Source organism: Protobothrops mucrosquamatus, unplaced genomic scaffold (assembly GCF_001527695.2).
Source record: "Protobothrops mucrosquamatus isolate PMUCROS unplaced genomic scaffold, P.Mucros_1.0 scaffold_180, whole genome shotgun sequence".
Classification (NCBI taxonomy): domain Eukaryota; kingdom Metazoa; phylum Chordata; class Lepidosauria; order Squamata; family Viperidae; genus Protobothrops; species Protobothrops mucrosquamatus.
This window is the reverse complement of record NW_015386256.1, coordinates 1-18014: the sequence shown is the minus strand read 5'-3', so window position 1 is coordinate 18014 and position 18014 is coordinate 1. Positions and strand designations below refer to the sequence as shown.

Sequence of the window (18014 nt, the reverse complement as noted above, 5' to 3'; positions counted from 1 at the left end):
TGACTTCAATACCACCAGAACAGCTTCAATTAGGAAGGAGAGAAATAAATTCTTGGATTACGATCCAAATATTTGGGAATGAGACATTGCTCGCAGGTAAAATCTGTTTTTACATCTATCAAACTTGGATTACTCCCAACAGCCTCAATACAGTGCTCTCCAATATTTTGCCCAGGGAATAATAATCAGAACATTAATCAGAAGATAGGCAGGAAAATGAAACAACAGACTGGATATACCTGTCAAAAGACAATTCCTCATTTGCCAGCCGGAACTGGGTCACTTACCCATTTGTCTAGAGGCACCTGTGCCAAGCAGCCGGTGCCTTGGTAAAGATCTAGCGTGAGCTGCTCCAAGCTGAGCTTCTCCTGGAGAAAGTGCCCCAGGTACCTCTGCAGAAGATACCTGCAGGCCCTTTTTTTGATCGATTCTGAGAAGGGCCAAGGCATGATGGCCAGAAAGAGAGAGAAAAAAAACTCTTAAGTGGAAAGATCGATGGGAAGTTCAGGGAAGTTAAAGGAATGGAGGACAGGAGCCGGGAACCGACAACGGGGTCTGTCAAGAGCACGAAAATGGACGGGGGAAGAAAAGGAGGGATCGACAGCCCCACAAGTCAGGCACTCAAGAAAGGGGCGTGCCGAGGCTGTCACTGAACGTCAAGAGAGTTGAAAGGGGGACCGGGGCAATAAGTCTGCTTGAGAGGCAAAGGGGACCTTCCGGGGACTGGGTCTCGGGTTAGTCGTCAGAAAGAGCCTCCCGACTCGTCTCTTCAGTCCTGGCCGAGAAAGCTTCAGGTCGTAAGACTTCCCAGAGCACCGCCGCGACAGCGAGAGCGGACGGTTCCATCTCGCCTCTCAAACCGCCGCCATCTTCTCCGAGGCCTGCCCCCCGCGAAATTTAAAGGGCCGGGCGTGGGAGGTTCACAGCCACGAGAGGGTCTTCGGCTTTTGCCCCCCCCCCCGACCTCGCTCGCCGTCCCGTTGAGAAGGCTGGCCGCGAGGTATTTCTCTTTCCGCCCCCTTTCCCCGCCCCACTGGCTGGGCGGAGAGGCCGAGTTGTTGCGCCGCTCAGCTGCGTCGCTTAGCACGCTTTGGAGGACGTCAGTCTTGCGAGGAAGCCTCGTCATCTTCTGGGCCGCGGAAGGGAGAAGACGCGGGGGAAAGCGGACCGTGGAGGTCACGTGACCCGCACGCCTTTGGAATATAGAGATAAGAGGAAGGAAGAGCAGCGGAGACCCTTAGTTTGCAAGTCCATGTCAGCATAACAAGGACGGGAATATTCACAAGCGCCGTGTAGGGAGATACTGAAAGGCTTTCCACTAATCCTCTATAGCTGTTTTTTTTAAAGATGCCATATTAGTTTGGTGGAAAACACATAAAGAACGGTTGCTGGAATTGGGTATGTCTAGTTTAATGAAAAGAAGGATTAGGGGTGACATGATAGCAGTCTTCCAAGATCTCAGGGGCTGCCACAAAGAAGAGGGAGTCAAGCTATTCTCCAAAGTACCTGAAGGCAGGACAAAGAAGCAATGGATGGAAACTAATCAAGGAGAGAAGCAACCTAGAACTAAGGAGAAACTTCCTGACAGTTAGAACAATTAACCAGTGGAACAACCTGCCTCCAGAAGCGGTGAATGCTCCAACACTGCAAGTTTTTAAGAGAGTGCATAACCATTTGTCTGAAATGGTATAGGGTTTTCTGCAGGGGGTTGGACTAGAAGACTGGAAGGTCCCTTCTAACTCTGTCGTTCCGTTAAATACGGAACGGCTGATCAATTTGTTCAGAACCAATGAGTGCACCAAAAGCTTGCACTTTGAAATCATGAAATTAAAATTTAAGTGATTATTTCAAAACTTTAAAATTCAGGGTTGTTTGTTTTTTTTAAAAAAAATAAAGACAACACTAAATGAAAAGTGGAGATTAATGCAAGTGTTAGTTTACAACGGCTATTTGTTTTAAAGTTTTTAAATGCAATGAAATATGCAGTAAAATCATCAGGTACTTAGGTTATCCTTAATTAAATACATTCCTAGCTCCTCTCCATTCGGATTCTCGTCTCTGCGGTCCTAGAATTCCCCTCCTTAAACCACGTGGAAGCGCCATTGGCACCGGAAGTGCCGCTGTTGTTTTCCAGGCCGCCAGTCGTTAGTGACCGTGGCACGTGACAGCTTGGCGAGTGGGAACAGGCGAGCAGGGGCGTCTTGCTGCCTACCGGCTTTCCGTAGAGAGGGGTTCGCTGTTCGGAGCGGAGAGGCTTATCATCTCCGTAGTGAAGGGGCCAGGAGCAATTCTCATGCAAGACCGATTCGACGAGCAGACGCCGAAGGAGAATGGATATGGATATGGGTAGATATGCCGTCGCGATAGGACCGCGCGCGGGGGGGGGAATCATCTGGAGGGGGGTTGGGTGGTTACACGGGAGACCGCGGGGGTGGCGATGCGACGGTTCAGTGCAACGTCGGAGAGAAAGGAGCATCCGCTGCCGGCATCTGCCCTGCGTTAGCCACTCTCCACCTGGGATCTTCCAGAGATGTTAGGACTACAACTTCCACGATTTCTAGAGAAAAAGGGAAGTTTCTCCGCCTCATTTGTGGTGTGTCGGCCCGAGAGTGTCCTTTATGCATTCGTATAGATCAGGGGTAGGCAACCTTGGCTCTTTTATGACTCGTGGACTTCAACTCCCAGAATTCCTGAGCCAGCATGGCTGGCTCAGGAATTCTGGGAGTTGAAGTCCACGAGTCATAAAAGAGCCAAGGTTGCCTACCCCTGGTATAGATGCTTTGCAACTGTACATGTGTTGCCAATGTATGAATATTCTCATTTAGTTTACCGACGCTTCACTGATAGTGTTACCTCCCTAACTGGGTAATAAAACATCGGCAAGTCAACAACCAAGTTCAGAAAGCACCAAAGACTTCCCCCAGTTCAACCTTAGTTACATATATTCCATTATTCTCAGTTAGGTTGCATGGGGAGCGGGAGTTGTGCCAGGCAAGAAATGCTGAGAAAGGGCTATGGGGTTGATGAGAAATATGGGCCTCTGGATTGTAGGATATCAGCGGCTCTTGGAGAGTGATAAGGGAGTGTCCTATAAAACAGAAGGTTGCAAACATGCCTATACAGGAAATAGTAATAAACGATGAGGTTAAGTAGAAGAAAGAGGAGGTAGCCTACTCTTTGTTGAATACACTGTTGGCTGATCAATTTGTTCAGAACCAATGAGTGCACCAAAAGCTTGCACTTTGAAATCATGAAATTAAAATTTAAGTGATTATTTCAAAACTTTAAAATTCAGGTTGTTTTTTTTTAAAAAAAAATAATATCTGTGATCTATTTGGAATATCATGTTGCCTAAATATTGTTGAATTGTAATTAAAGTTCTAGATTTTCTGAAAATTCACATCACATTTAGAAATGTATTAAAAGTTCTGGCTGAATAAATGCAAGAGGTCTTTGGATTTGTACTAAATATTATACATATATTTTTGTGTGCAGAATGGAGACTGATTATAATTCCATGGATGAATCCAATAACAGTGAGACTGAGAACCAGTCTGAATTCAAGGATTTTGAAGATGTGAAGGACATGAGAATAGAAGCAGAAGCTGTTGTGAATGATGTTTTGTTTGCTGTGAGCAACATGTTTGTCTCTAAAAGTCTCCCATGTGTTGAAGATGTAGCATACATCAATGTGGAAACTAGGGAAAAGAACAGATATTGCCTGGAGCTAACAGAAGCAGGACTCAGGGTAATGTTCCTTTTGCGTATATATTTTTAAGTATTTGCTGCAGACTAGTAAACAACAGTACATTGTTACAAAAGCAGTCTACTTCCTTTTCCTTAAGTTCCAAATATTTTATATAGAAAATTTCCAGTAATCAGTAATTTGATGCAAATTACCCCATTTACTGTAGCTATAAAAATCCATGAAATATATCTTTAGTATTAGTCAGTTCTTGAGAATTCCGTGTTATTGGTTGTCTTTTAAAAGGGGGAAAAAGCTCTGTAGTACATTTTATGTCATCTTACTTTATACACGTGTTTATATTGTGTTGGATCCTTTCTTACTTTTGAAATGTATTTTTCTTTTGTAGGTGGTTGCTTATGATTTTGACCACGTGGATGACAGTTTACAGAATCCCTACCATGAGACTGTCTACTCTTTGTTAGACTCAGTTAGTCCAGCATATCGAGAAGCTTTTGGAAATGCATTACTTCAAAGACTAGAAGCTTTGGAAAGTGATGGGCAGTCCTGATTGAATCTACAACCAAAAAATGTTGTAACTGAGAATTTTGAACAGCTTATACTGAGAACTGGCAAAGGAATACTTTGTTTATCTTGCATTTCTTGCTTTTAAAATACTTGCTCTACTAGTTGTAATGGCACTACCTTCGTAACTGATGTTGTTCTCAGTAAATAAGTCAATTTGTTCTCAAAATTTCAAACAAAGTTATAGTTCTTGGTTAATTTTTTTTCAAGTGGTTGAATAACGTTTCAGTTTTAATCTGTATTAAATCAGTTCTTAATTTTAGTAATAACTGCAGTTGACATTAAATATTTGTAACAAGATAATGCTTGTTCAAAATTTGCACAATAGTGTTTTCCAAGACTAACTAGTTTTATGAAGAACAGAAAATTGCCTTGCCAAGCTTAGTAAAATAGATTTTTCATTTACAATATTTATCTCAAATTTGTTGTGCATTCTCTAACTCACTAGGATATCATAATGAATGCTCTTAAATTGTATAATAAGATACACTCATAAACATTTTAAGTCCAATACTTATTAGCAGTAAGAAGCAGTGTTTATTGTATGGGTTGCAAACTGAATACTGAACAGAAGCTGAATTGTTGGCATAATGAATGTATTCATCAGTTGAAATACAAATGGTGTAAGCACAAAGATAAGGAACTAAAAAGTGCATTCTTCATAAAGCTCCATCTTTCTTACAGTTTTTGCTAAAATGGAATACATATTTACAGTTTAAATGTTTACATAATGTACAGTATATTGGAAAGTATTTTGCACGCCTTAATATATTCCCAGTTACTAAATATTTCTATATTACCTTTAAGTATTTTAGCCATTGTTTTAAATTAATGTACAAAATATTAACTCAAAACCAAAGAGTCAGGTTGGATTTGAATTGAGAGAACAATTAGGTACCTAAATATGAAATTTGCTAACACTGCTGCTGTAATGTTTTGTTTTTAATTTTTACTGCTTACAAAAAGGGCCTGTTTTTAAATGAAAGTTTATGTATAGCATAGTAGCACTGTGCAGTGATACATTTTGCTATATAATGATAACATTCCTATTCTCAGACAGATGGACTTCATAGTTTGAAGAACTTAAATGTCTTGCGCCTTTGAATCTATTTGGGTGTTAGATACCTTAGCTGAGAATTTAGTCCAGGAATTTACATTTTTAATTGTTATAATGCTGTATTTCATTTTGTACATTTGTTTAAAAATATGAAGTGCACAAACGAGTACATATATGCTCACATTTAGATTTATAGGAGGAAATGTACTTTACGTAGCTGACTTTGTTTTCCTTTGTGAATAACCTAGCCATGTTTATTGTTTACTTATTTATGTTAGAGGCTGTACATTTAAATAAAGGCACACAAATGATCTGTACAATGGGTCTTGTACTCTTAGGACCCCTTCCCACTTTTAAAAATTGAGCTTTTGTTTGTATGGGTTATATTTATCAATATTTACGATATTAAAAATTAAAATTGATGCATTCACTGCCTCTATCATTTCTCATAATTTGAAGGGATTTTAATACTGAATTATTTTTCAAAATAGACTGGCAAATAATTTTGATTTTGAGGACCTCTGAGAAGGGTGCTAAGATTAAGAAAAATTGATAACAGAGTAATAAATGTAGCCAGTGTTTCTGATTAGATGTACATACAAGCGTTGGACAGATGGATGGCTGTGTTTCTTCCCAATTATTATCCTTCTGTTTCCCTCCATGTTAAAATCTGCACCCAAAATCAAGTTGGATTGATGTTTCAGAAGGATGCTCTTAATTCGCCAGGGTGGTTGGACTGCAGCTTTCGACCCTGGGCGTCCGGACTGCGATTGAGGAGCGGTGCGGTCCATCGAGATATGATAGTTGTCTGATTCCCCAACTCCGACACGCCGACTTGTTATCGAGGAGACCCCGCTTTGGAGGCTGGCGTAGCGGAGCTCCTTCCGTTTCAGTCTGAAGCCCCGCCCACTTCTCGTCTTTCGCTACTTGCCCTTTGCTCCTCCTCCCATTCCTTTGCCGATGCCAGCGCGCGACTCGGTTGCCCAGCAACCTCCGGGCACTTTGTCAACGGCAACCATGTCGGACGAAGAGGAGGCGGTGGCGGAGGCAGAAGAGATCATTCGCAGCCAGAGGATCTTCCTCAACCATTTGGACAGCTATGGCGGCAGAAACATTGGGAAGGTGGGGGCGCAAGGATGCATTGCTCAGAAACGGGAGGGAGGGTGGTCGTCCGCTTCGGGGCGCGCCGCGGACCCGCCAGATGCATCTCCATCGCAGCAAAGTTACGGGAAAGTCTCACTCGACTGAATGGACGGCATCATCATTACCTGTAGAGGGCTGGAAAGGAGGGGAAGCACTGGGGAAAGAGTCCACTCGGCTTTTTTCTAGTCATGCTATATAAGTTACCACTCTTTCAATAGGTTAATTGGATGGGAAGGAGTGAGAAAGGAAATGAGGGATGTCTGAATATTTGTTGGACTTTGATAGTTGATGGCATAAGTTCAATACAAAATATCCTACTTTTCCTATAGCCATTCAAAGTAGCCAATTTTTCCAATCCCCAATATTCAGTGAGATAGTCCGTAGTAATAAGATTAGGGATTGGGCTGACAGCATTCAAGGATCTTCCCAATGTTTTAATCTCTAAATCCCACTGTCTCTGTATTTGAAGTAAAATGTTTATCTTCAAAACAGTTTACTAAGTGATTATATATCAGTTACAGTTTTACATGTTTTGGGAGCCCTCCATCTGCTGTTTATCTGCAGGAAGTCAGTTAGTCATCATGAACCCTGTATATTCTGCTGTAGGGGATAAGCAATTCTTATGAAGAGTGTAGTTGTTTGATATGAATAAAAAAAGGGCAATGAAAAGAAAAAATCAACTTTAGACATCATATTTTCTACCCAAATTAGGCCTTTCTCCTATGTTGCTTTTAACCAAATACAGTATTTTCATGGCTTTTTCTTTTACCTGCCAAATCCCTAGATCTTATTTCATTCTTAAAAACTTATTTATTAAATTTCATTATTAAAAACTTATTTATTAAATGTATATGCTGGCCATCTTGCTGTCATATAACTCTGAGCTGCTTACAACATAACAAAAATAGTATTGCAAAATATTAAAACAGTAAGGATAAAAACAGAATTAACACAATTAACTAAGTCAAAAGGGTATACAATGGGTTAAAGGTGGAACCCTCTATTTAATCCAATAACCACTTCCAAAATGGCACACCCATATCTGGACCACAGAACAACCTGTAAGCCATATTTTAAGGCCTTTTTGGAAGGCTAAAGAAGGTGGAGGTGGATCTCATATTAAGAGGTACAGTGTTCCAAAGGGTGGGAGCCAGGATAGAAAAGGCTCTCCTCTAGGACTCTGCCAACCATATATTGTGAGGGAGATTAAACCTTGTGGCTTTTTCATATTCATATCTATATCTTTGTATTCCCCCCCTTCTGGGACAGGATTTTAATTATTTGTATCTTTTATTTTTCACATTTTTGAACTGGCCAAGTCTCTCAATGTATAACATACTTGCAATGATTTATTCAATTAATTCATCAAAAGTTCTAGTGTTAGTCCACACCCATTGACTAAATACAGAGGAGTTTGCACACGATTATATGCTAAAATGTGGTTATCTAGCTTCTCATGCAAACATGCTATCCTATATATTCTCCAATACTTTGTTAAAGCCAGGACTCAAACTCCCCCTTAACAATGTACATAACTGAATGTGGTAGTGTAAGTAGCTGCAAGTTAGTGAAGATATAATTGTACAATGAAACACAGGTCAGTTTCTTACATTATGGCAACAACATGATTGGAGGGAGTTTGATTGTGAAGGGGGGTATCTGTAATCAGGAACTCTGTTATTGAGATACTGTGATGTGAATAGCTATTTGTTGAATTGGGCTGTAGCTTGGGATATTGCTTCTGCACCAATTCTTGCTCCATATGATTCTTTTCTGAATTTCTGGAACTGATACTTGGGCTGAAAATACAGAATTTCCACTGTTGGGTAATTCCAGCCTTCCTGTCTAGAGGTTGGTTCTTAGGAGTTCATGTCTTCCATGAGCTTGTCTCAAATAATGTCAGGCCTATCACATGTAGTGGTCATATAGCACTTTTTTTTCTGAACAGTTGTGTGATCTAGAGAGGTTTTCTATCACCCCATTTACATCCTGATCATTTGCAATTGCTGGTCACCTGTGACTTTCATGTAGTGATGGCATTTATTCAGATAGTCTACCTGATAGATCCATTTAATTTTCAAAGAGCTGCTTGGGGAAGCTATGTATACAGTCACATTTGTCAGAGCTTTGGGAGAACTTAATTAGAAGATGCTGGTTTTTTGGGACAATTACAGTGCTTTGGAACAGCCTCCCAACTGAGGTCAGGCTATCCTCTTTACTTCTACGAAAATGTTGAAGATGGAAGTATTTTGAGGACAGTTGCAATAATAATTATGATTGCTTTTAATCAGATTGTGGAATTTCAACATCTTATTTTCTCTGTACAGTAGGCCACTCAGAAAAATTGATTACAGCAGGATAGAGGTTTACAAATGATGGCTGAAGGCTTTATGGTTTTTTTTTATTGAACAAGAATAGATAGCAAAAAGAGAAAATAAGAGTGCATAAGATCTCATATCAACTTGTTTTTTTGAGAGAGAGAGAGAGAGAGAGAGAGAGAGAGAGAGAGAGAGAGAGAGAGAGAGAATTTATTATTTTAACAAGGTTGCCGAGCGTCTCGGCATAGTCAGCCTATCCCAGTGTTCGAGGGAAAAGCCAGCTGTTTAAATCTTTCTGGAAGGCTAGAAGGGTGATGCCTGCCAGACCTCAGGAAGAGTGTATTCCACAGGGCAGGGGCTGCCACTGGGAGACACACTCCTAGGTTACAGCATTGAGATAGATAGATAGATAGATAGATAGATAGATAGATAGATAGATAGATAGATAGATAGATAGATAGATAGATAGATAGATAGATAGATAGATGAAATAATGAATAACACTGAATTACCTTTCACCATCTTATTATTTATTGTACATTGTAAGTATCTGGCCAATTGTATTGTTGGAGCCTCCTTGGAAGAAATAGCAGAGGAAGAGGAAGAAGATGAGGAAGGAAAATCAGTTGTTGAAACTGGGCCTCCTAAACCAAAAGAAGGAATATATCAAATAGTGGGAACTCTTTCACAGGCAGAGAATACAAAACCAGATTTTGCCACGGAAGTATATACAGTAAGTATTCAATTTATTGAATAAAATTCTGGATGTGCATTTGATTCACACAGAATTTTTTTTAATTGCAGGATCTTGCAATATAAAGCAGCAAAAGAAAGTATATGGTGAATATAGGTATTCTTGGGTACGGAAAGGAGTAACAAATGATAAACAGTGTATTATGATAATACAGATTTCAGCCATTTTTTATATACACTTCAATATTACATGTCAATGAAAACCAGAGGGCAGAGTTTGTGTTGCAATTGCAAGCTTCATTCTGACAATTCTCCTGATTCAGTGGACACTTGGCCATAAAGTCCTTATCGCCTGGTCAGTGCAAGGATTCAGATTTAAGCATCACATATATATGACTGCATAGCCTCTATCAGTGAAGAGGTACCCAGTTCCTTGATCTAATGAATAATCCCTCTGCTGAACCGCTCTAATTGTTAGAGAGTTTCCCAAATGTTCAATTTTCCTAATGTTTTCCTAATGTTCAATATACTTTCTGTAGTTTAAGGCCTTAAACTTAAAACTTTTAAGTTTAAGGCCATTATTCTGGGTTTTACTCTTTGAGACAATAGAAAACAGATCTTCACCTTGTTTATGGCAACAAGACAGGGTCTTAAAAGTGCCATTACATGGTCTTCACAATCTGTTCTTTGCTCTTAGGAGGAGGGTATTGGTGCCTTGAGTTTTATATAAAATATATATTAAAAGGTGGAAAATAAATAAGTAAATAAATAAATAATGTGCTCTGCCAGTGGAACTATTATTTTTTGTTATTTGGAAACTATATTGCACTTATACATGTTCAGACAACACATGTCTTTTCAGAAGTTGTTTCATATACAGCTTATTCATATGCTTATTTTATATGCATGCTGTGTTATGAAATTTTTAAAAACCCTGTAATTTGCATTCCATAGCTCTGCAGTGCTTTCCTTGTTGCATTCCATTTGATATTTCATACTGGTTTGATGATAAATCACTGAAAAACTATGGTTTTAAAGCTAGCCATAATCATGCCAAATTTTATCTTTGGTGGTTAAATTCAGTTAGGCAATGAGAGATTTATATCAAATGAATATCAATGGTAAAAATTCACAATCTAAGATAAATTGCTTATTTTTAGACAACTTCTCGAGATGAGTTGCTAGCTCGCATGTTAGAATGTGATATCATTATTTATAACATCACTGAAGACCCAAAAGAAATTGAGGAGGCAACCTGGGCAGCAACAGGTCAGTCAATTTGTTCTTTAAATAGTAGGGAAAATGTAATAATCTCATATTAGCAAACTTGTTTAGATAATCTAGTTTAGCAAATGAAGCATTAAATTATAAAGAATTTCCTTAAATCCTTCACTTGGGCGTATCTTGCTGTTTTTTTCCTTATTTTTAAATTTGTGCTAAATGTATAGTATCTTAAGACATTCATACTGAGTGACTATTTGTCCAGTGACACTGCTGGATTAAATGGCTTGATCCAAGTGCACAGGTGAACTTTAGCAGTGCTTATCATAATGCTTAAATTGGAATGCATAGGCTAAGTTCCTTGTGATGTGATAGAGGATTATCATACGCTACTTAAGTCATAGGTTTTCAAACTCACTCCAGCTTCAAAATTATCCTGTATAATCATATAAAATACTGTAAGCAGAAAGCAGTCAAGTGTGAAATCCTGATATGTGTGTATCACAGTCTTCGTGAATGGATTACGATATCTGTCTTCTGCAATTAAGCAGAAGCTTAATTGCAATTAAGCTTCATATGGACTATATAGCTACATCGACCCCACCAACAGGTAATGGGTGGGCATTATAGGAATTTGACAATACATTATTTAGTACAGTAATGCTATTCTTTGTGTAGTACTGGGGAAAGATAAAGCCCATCGATATTTGTGATAAGGTATAAATTGAAACATTTTCTATTTATATTAACCTATAAACAGCATTACACGCAGAATCAAAACACTTTGAAAAGCAGAAATTATTTATTCTTCTATCAACAATAATGACATGGGCACGAAGCAAGCCTCTTGATCCGGTGAGTGATGGAAAAAGCAAACAAATAATACAATATAATTAATTTTACTGATTAGTTTTCTACCAACCTGAAAACTGAGATTAATTATTGCTATCGCATACCATCTTCCAGATAAGCCACTGAGAGGTCTTGATAGTATTGAGCTTAAACCTATTTCTCCCCATTAAGATTTGAATAGCCTTCAGGTGAAGTGTATTAAAAACATGGGAGATTTTCAATGTTCACATTAAGAAAATCATCCTCTGCCTATCTATTCTATCCAGGAAGATCCAGAAATACCTTTTACTGAAGAAGACTATCGTAGAAGAAAACCCCACCTTAATTTTATGGAACACATCAATGCTGAAAAAACCATTATCAAACTTGGGAAAACAGTAAGCATTAACACAAAAGGTTGTATATTTCCAAGCTTTATAGAATCCAAGTCCAAGGATTCCATTGTCTCTAGAGGCTCTTTCTGACTCTTTCACTTAGAAAGAATAAATGCTATAAATATTTTATCTTCTGCAAGTAGATTAAGGGTCCAAACTTTGCAGTATCATGATCCCCTAAAATAGTAAATGGATGTGATCGTCATGAATAAAACTATCAATTTCACTAGGATTAGGATTAGATAATAAGTATATAGCTTTTAATAATTAAATGGTTCCCAAACTTTCTGATAGTAGGAACTATCTACTTACCCTCATGCATGCACAATTTTTCAAAGTCATCCTTGCAAGTTCAAGACAGAAGTACTGTCAAAGGATTTAGTTTTGTAAGCTCCCTCTGATGTTCACAACTCCCTGCAAGATTGAGACCAATAATCTGAGAACCCCTAAAGAAGTCCCTCCCCCCCAAAAAAAACCACTGTGCAGTGATAGCACCATCCTTTCATTAGCTAACAAGAATAGAGGCTATTGAAAGTAAGGAACTGTCAGCAAGTAAAAATGATTGAAATTATCTACTGAAATGTCTGGTTATTTTGAAGATTGGCCTGACTATTAGCCCTTGCTTAGACGTTTTAACTTGCCTCTTAAATTTAACATTTTAAATAATTTCTAAACAGGACTTTTTTTTTCTTCTCAGCCCAGGTACATCTTTTATCTCCATCCAAGTTTGCTGTTCTAATTTATTCTCTTCTACCTTATTACATGGGTTGTTAAAGTAGAAATGAATTCAATTACTTTTCTAAATTTCTTTGAATAGAGACTTTTTTTAATCTTTCTCCCCAGAACAAAAACAAATTTGGCACATATGTTGTTGCTTCAGGTGTTCAGTATGGAGCTGAAGAAAGACTTCTCCACTACTTTTTTAAGGTAATGTATTACAAAATTAATATTGTACAACTTATCCAGAAAGAACATATCTAACCTAACAGATTAGAATGACTAGTTAATCCCAGCACAGCCTTCTAATGGAGCTTTTTTAAACCAGCAGATGGCAATAGCTGTAGAATGCATTCCCTGAAACTGCAGCCTCCTCCATCATTAAACAGAACCCTAGAGGCTTTCAGAAATGTATTTATTATTACATTACATGTAGTTTTAATCACATTAAAACATTTATTTCTATCCTGGCACAACCTATTTATTTTGGCTTACCTATTTTTGAAATATGGTCCATGACAAGTCATTCAATACCGAAGTGCTGCCTTCAACCCAAAACAGTTTTGTACTCCTTGTCTAAGGTATTCCCATTCATGGTTCCTAATCTACCTCCCCTACCATAAAAAAGCCAAGATACGTTTTGCAATCATGCATTTTCTCTATCATTTGTAGTTGTAATTTCTTGTCATTTAATGGCTGTTTATAATACAGCCAGACATAGTATTCAAGTTCTACAAAACCTGTAATTAATGTGGTCCTTTTCATTGCTAAGCTACCTTAAGGGAATGATACAAAAATGTACTACTGTATATATGTACTACTGTACTACTGTACTACTGTAAATGTACTACTGTAGATTAAGCCACTTTGTAAATATTTGCAGTTATCTTGGCTTGGGGAGACTCCTATAATACCATGTTTTGGAGATGGACGAAATGTGGTTCCAACCATTCATATTACTGACTTAGCAGCGTAAGTATACTTTTTTTTCTTTTTTTTTTTGCTGTACAGGTAGTTGTTGACTTACAACCATTCATTTAGTGACAGTTCAAAGATACACCGTTGTAGCATCCCTCTAGTCTTGTGATCAAAATTTGAGCACTTGACAACTGGCATGTATATATGACAGTTGCACTGTCCTGGGGTCATATGATCATCATTTTAAATTTTCCCAATTGGCTTCTGTCAAGCAAAGTCAAGGGGGGAAGCCAAATTCACTTAACAACTGATTCACTTAGCAACTGCAGTGATTTACTTAATAACTATTGCAAAAAAGGTCGTAGAATAGGGCATTAGTCACTTAACAACTGCCTTGCTTAGCAACAAAAATTTTATGGCCGTAAGTCAAGGGCTATCTGTATCCCAGAACTTCAGAATTTTGCTGATGTCTTCCTTGTGGCGCTATTGAAACTAATAACATGTTCCCTTCATGTTCATGGTAGTGAATCAGTTACAATGTTCTTCACCTTGAGTTATGTGTAAAAATAATAAAGACGAGATACAAATAAATAAAATATAAACAAGCTTTAAGCCTTTTTGTAAGTTTCCAAATTGATTTATTTTAATTTATAGATTCCTGCACTTTAAAAACATCCATTAAAAAGAATGTTGCCTAATGCCAAATACTTCACAAAAGTAAAACTTTTATGTCTTTGGTTCCTAAACTTGGATGAAATGATGCAATTGATTATCTGATTTAATTATCTGTGAGAAATAGTAGAGAGCCAGTCTGATACAGTGGTTAAATTATGAGATTAGAAAATTAGAGACTCTGCCTTTGGCACAAAGCCAGCTTGGAGACCTTGGGTTAGTTACTTTCTCTCAGCCTTAGGAAGGAGGCAATGGCAACCAATTGTAAGAAATCTGCAGGAATTTTTCCAGGCAGTCTCTGAAAATTGGACTCAATTGAACAGAAGAAGAAAAAAAGCAATAGTTACAGAGTGCTAATAAGGAAGGGATATCTTTAGTTACTTTGGGTCAACTCCCCCTCCTAACACTGCACCATTACTCTTTTAAATTTACAAACACTATTGAATCAATTTTTCAGGAGTTACGTGGAAGAAACTAAATTATTGTTCCTTTACTTTTATATATTCATTGTATACTATAATCACTGTACATTCTGTGTATCCATTCACATCAGAGTGTTGCAGAATATAGCAGATCATAGACCAAGGACCAATTACTTAATTGCAGTGGATGAATCAACACAAACCCTGGGTGAAATTGTGAAGGTAAAGTAGTTGAAGAATTTTAATTTGTCAGATTTATTTTCATGGTACGCAACACATTTTCAAAATCTCTGTTCTAAATACAATTAACAAGATGTTGCAAATAGAAGACAAATGAAATATATAATAAACACAATTTATAGAGCTAAAGGGGAGAATTTGCTATTACCAGAGGAATCAGAAGGTCACACCTACCTTTTCCAATTCCCCCCTGCCTGAAATAGGTTAGAGATTAAAATAATATATTAAACCGGAAACCAGATAAGAAAGAAATGATTATTGTCCTAGGATCACAATCCTTGAAAGATGATAAATCTCTTGAATAGAGTTATGCCTGTCCAAAAAGCAGATTTACAATTTAGGGATGTCTCTGGATCACATCTCTAACGAAAAATATAGAAAGAGGTTGCTTAGGTTACAGCTTCTACAATCTGCAGCAGTTCTATATGGAATTGCAGGGGTAGCATTGAGCAAAAAAAATGGCAGATTATGCTTTGTTTCTTAGCACCATTGATTCAATATTAAGTGTTAATGTTATAGCTTTATGGCTTAAAAATAATAAGCAATACTTTGCACTTTTAATGATTGGTTATTTGTGGTAGATTTAAAACTTTTCTTTTTTTGTTGTTTTTTTCCATAAGTGCATCAGCAAAAATGTGGGCCCAGGAAAAATGCAGAAGATTCCAAGAGAAAATGCTTTCCTGAGTAAAGATTTAACGGTACTATTACCTTTCTGAATAGTTTCTGCTAGAAATAATATCTAGCAATAGATCATTTGAAAAAGAGATTTGTATTGCTCCCATATTGACTTCATTTAAATAAGGCCTTAAAATGTTTGGCTAGGTTGGGTTGTGGGAATGTTATTATGTCAGATGGGGTGTTCGTTGTTCTATTCTGGATATTCATTTTTTTCTCATTGTATATCTATTTCAATCTTTCTTTTAATAGTTTATGTTGCCCAGAATTGTCATGGAGGTGGGCAGACTTGTAAATTTGATAAAGTTCAACTGATTGCAGTTTCCTTTAAAAATAAGATTTGGTGTTGCTCAGGTTATCCAATGTGGTCAACATCTCAGACTTCTAACTAACTAACCAGGAGTTTCCAGGGATTTAAGATAAATTAAGAAGTTGAAAAAACAGTGTCCAAAAGCAATAGCAAACCACTTCTGTAATGTTGCCAAAAATTAAAATGAAGGTATGCATGGATATAGTTTGTAAGCCTAAATTAGTACATCGATAACATTGTTTGTTTGAGTTACAGAGAAAATACCCCACTGTAAAATATTCATTGGGTTCAGTTGAAACTTCTTTTTAAAAATTCATATACTCTAGCTGAAATTCTGAAACCCAAATGTCAGAAGCAATTATTGTTCTTTATATTATTCACTGTTTCATCCTGCCATGCGTTTAAGAACTGCCTCTGACATCTTGCATAAGTTCCATCCTGCTCTGAAGAAAGAGACATCTGCACTTAGTGGAACTTTTATCAGTTATAGCCTGGAGAAGGCTCATGATTTTTTTCTGATTCCCAGATTAAGATATTTATAATTCATTGGGAATTTAGAAAAGTGTTGTTTCACCTTGTTTGTTATTTATTTGTATTTTAAAATTTAATTTTAATTATGAAGTATGCTACTATATTATACTATGCAGAAAGACAGTTTAGAAATACAGCTAATAACAGTTTCTTGCACTTCCTTCAGCAAACATACTTGGATGAATTGTTTGTGAATCTACGAATGGAAGCTGTATTCTTGAAAGAGAACTTCAACATAAGATGGGTTGCTCAAGGAGGGATAGTAGATAATATCGAACAAGTTGTCAATGAGTATAAACTAACTCGCGGATTATTGGTAATAATAATGGAAATATATACTTACAATGAATGAGTGAATTGTGAACTGTTATTTTCTGTACAATTTAGAGAAAACATGTATTTATATATCAGTTTGGAAACAGCCAAAGTCAATCAGCAGAGACTTGCCAACATTTAAAGCCATCTGCAAAAGAAACTTAATGACATTTTAAACTGCTGACCTTGTAGACAAAAAAACAAAAAAGAGTAGACAGGAACTATTACTATCATAGAGCAAATTGTGTTTGTCCAGACGAAGTATGAGCCTAAAGGCTTACATTCAAATCCAATTTCATACATGAAAAGAGAGATTCCTTACCACCTAAACATGTTTGATTCAAGAATATTGTGTGAATCAATTGTGTAGGCCCTCTATGGATTAACTGGTCCATTGAAGATCACCACTGTTTCTGGTAATTTGTGTGACCAACTTCTAATATTTACACCATTTTGTTCAATGGTCCAGCCCTTATAAATAGTTTCTCGACCCTTCCTCTCTCCCAGCTGTAAACTGAGTGTGACATATACATGTCTCAAAAATTATGTAAATATGGGAAATCATGGTTGCATTGTCTATTATAGTTGCCTTTTAAAAATATTTCTTTTAATCCACGGTCTTGATTTAAATTGTGAAGAATGTACTTAAATACTTCTTATTCCCTTTTTATGCAGATGGGAATGCCCTTTGTCCCTATTTTCTATTAAGTAAAATTCTGTTTTGTGTAAACTTAAATCATATAAATATAATCCTATGATACTTTGATCCTATAGTATGGTTTTTCAACTATATCTGAGACAGGATTTTATTTATCAACAGAAATTGAGTGGGACCCCATCACGTGGGGGGTAGGACTGGCTGCAGTTTTTTTCTTCTTCTTTTTAACCATGAAAAGCCTGTTCTAAGGCTAGCACTGTACCTTCTTGTGTTTCCTACCCCCAGTGGTACCCCCAACATTATTTTCAGCAATTATCAGCAATCAGCAATCATGAAAGTCCTCTAAGGGCTACAAAAGTAGAGCTTGGGGTACATGTGGTCCTTGGGCAAAAGTCGCTCAATTATACTATATCCTATGCTATCTTATACCCATGGATGGACTAAATCAGTATGGATAGTTATGAAGTATTCAGTGTTTTGCCAACCAGTCTGCTATGAGGGAGACAAGCCTATAATTGCACCCACAAAGAATTTTTCTAAACCATATCCTTCAGCTTTTGGAACCTGAGTAAAGATAATATATTTTTTTCATTTTAATTTTGGTCATGGTGCATGAAGAATTATTAAT

At 37.3% G+C, this 18014-nt stretch overlaps 3 protein-coding genes across 3 annotated transcripts in view; 2 read left to right on the top strand and 1 right to left on the bottom strand.

Moving 5' to 3' along the window:
* The window catches only part of ATG2B (autophagy related 2B), a 52456-nt gene extending 52000 nt beyond the window's left edge, over positions 1 to 456 (bottom strand). Inside the window, exon 1 of the mRNA XM_015823770.1 lies at positions 288 to 456. Coding sequence (XP_015679256.1) covers positions 288 to 449 — 162 coding nt within the window. The 5' untranslated portion in view covers positions 450 to 456. The remainder of the gene's footprint in view (positions 1 to 287) is intronic.
* A 1678-nt stretch (positions 457 to 2134) lies between these two features.
* Positions 2135 to 5725, top strand: GSKIP (GSK3B interacting protein). Its single transcript, XM_015823760.2, has 3 exons — positions 2135 to 2346; positions 3496 to 3748; positions 4095 to 5725. Exons 1-3 carry the CDS (start codon positions 2294 to 2296, stop codon positions 4254 to 4256), a joined length of 468 nt encoding a protein of 155 aa, XP_015679246.1. The 5' UTR covers positions 2135 to 2293; the 3' UTR covers positions 4257 to 5725.
* Positions 5726 to 6328: 603 nt separating this feature from the next.
* Positions 6329 to 16729, top strand: AK7 (adenylate kinase 7; the record flags this gene model as incomplete). Its single annotated transcript, XM_015823748.1, is given in 10 exon segments — positions 6329 to 6449; positions 9336 to 9521; positions 10642 to 10750; positions 11463 to 11557; positions 11821 to 11931; positions 12772 to 12855; positions 13529 to 13617; positions 14789 to 14879; positions 15518 to 15595; positions 16580 to 16729. Coding segments are annotated over 10 exon segments (1098 nt in total), but the record flags the coding sequence as incomplete, so codon positions are not given.
* Positions 16730 to 18014: the final 1285 nt, after the last annotated feature.

What these genes read in the sequence shown, in the direction of transcription:
- GSKIP (XM_015823760.2), top strand. Translation starts at nt 2,294, where the DNA reads ATGCAAGACCGATTCGACGAGCAGACGCCGAAGGAGAATGGATATGGA. An exon ending in GAGAATGGATATGGATATGG is followed by an intron (nt 2,347 to 3,495) that starts GTAGATATGCCG and finishes TTTTGTGTGCAG; the next exon opens with AATGGAGACTGATTATAATT. An exon ending in TAACAGAAGCAGGACTCAGG is followed by an intron (nt 3,749 to 4,094) that starts GTAATGTTCCTT and finishes TTTCTTTTGTAG; the next exon opens with GTGGTTGCTTATGATTTTGA.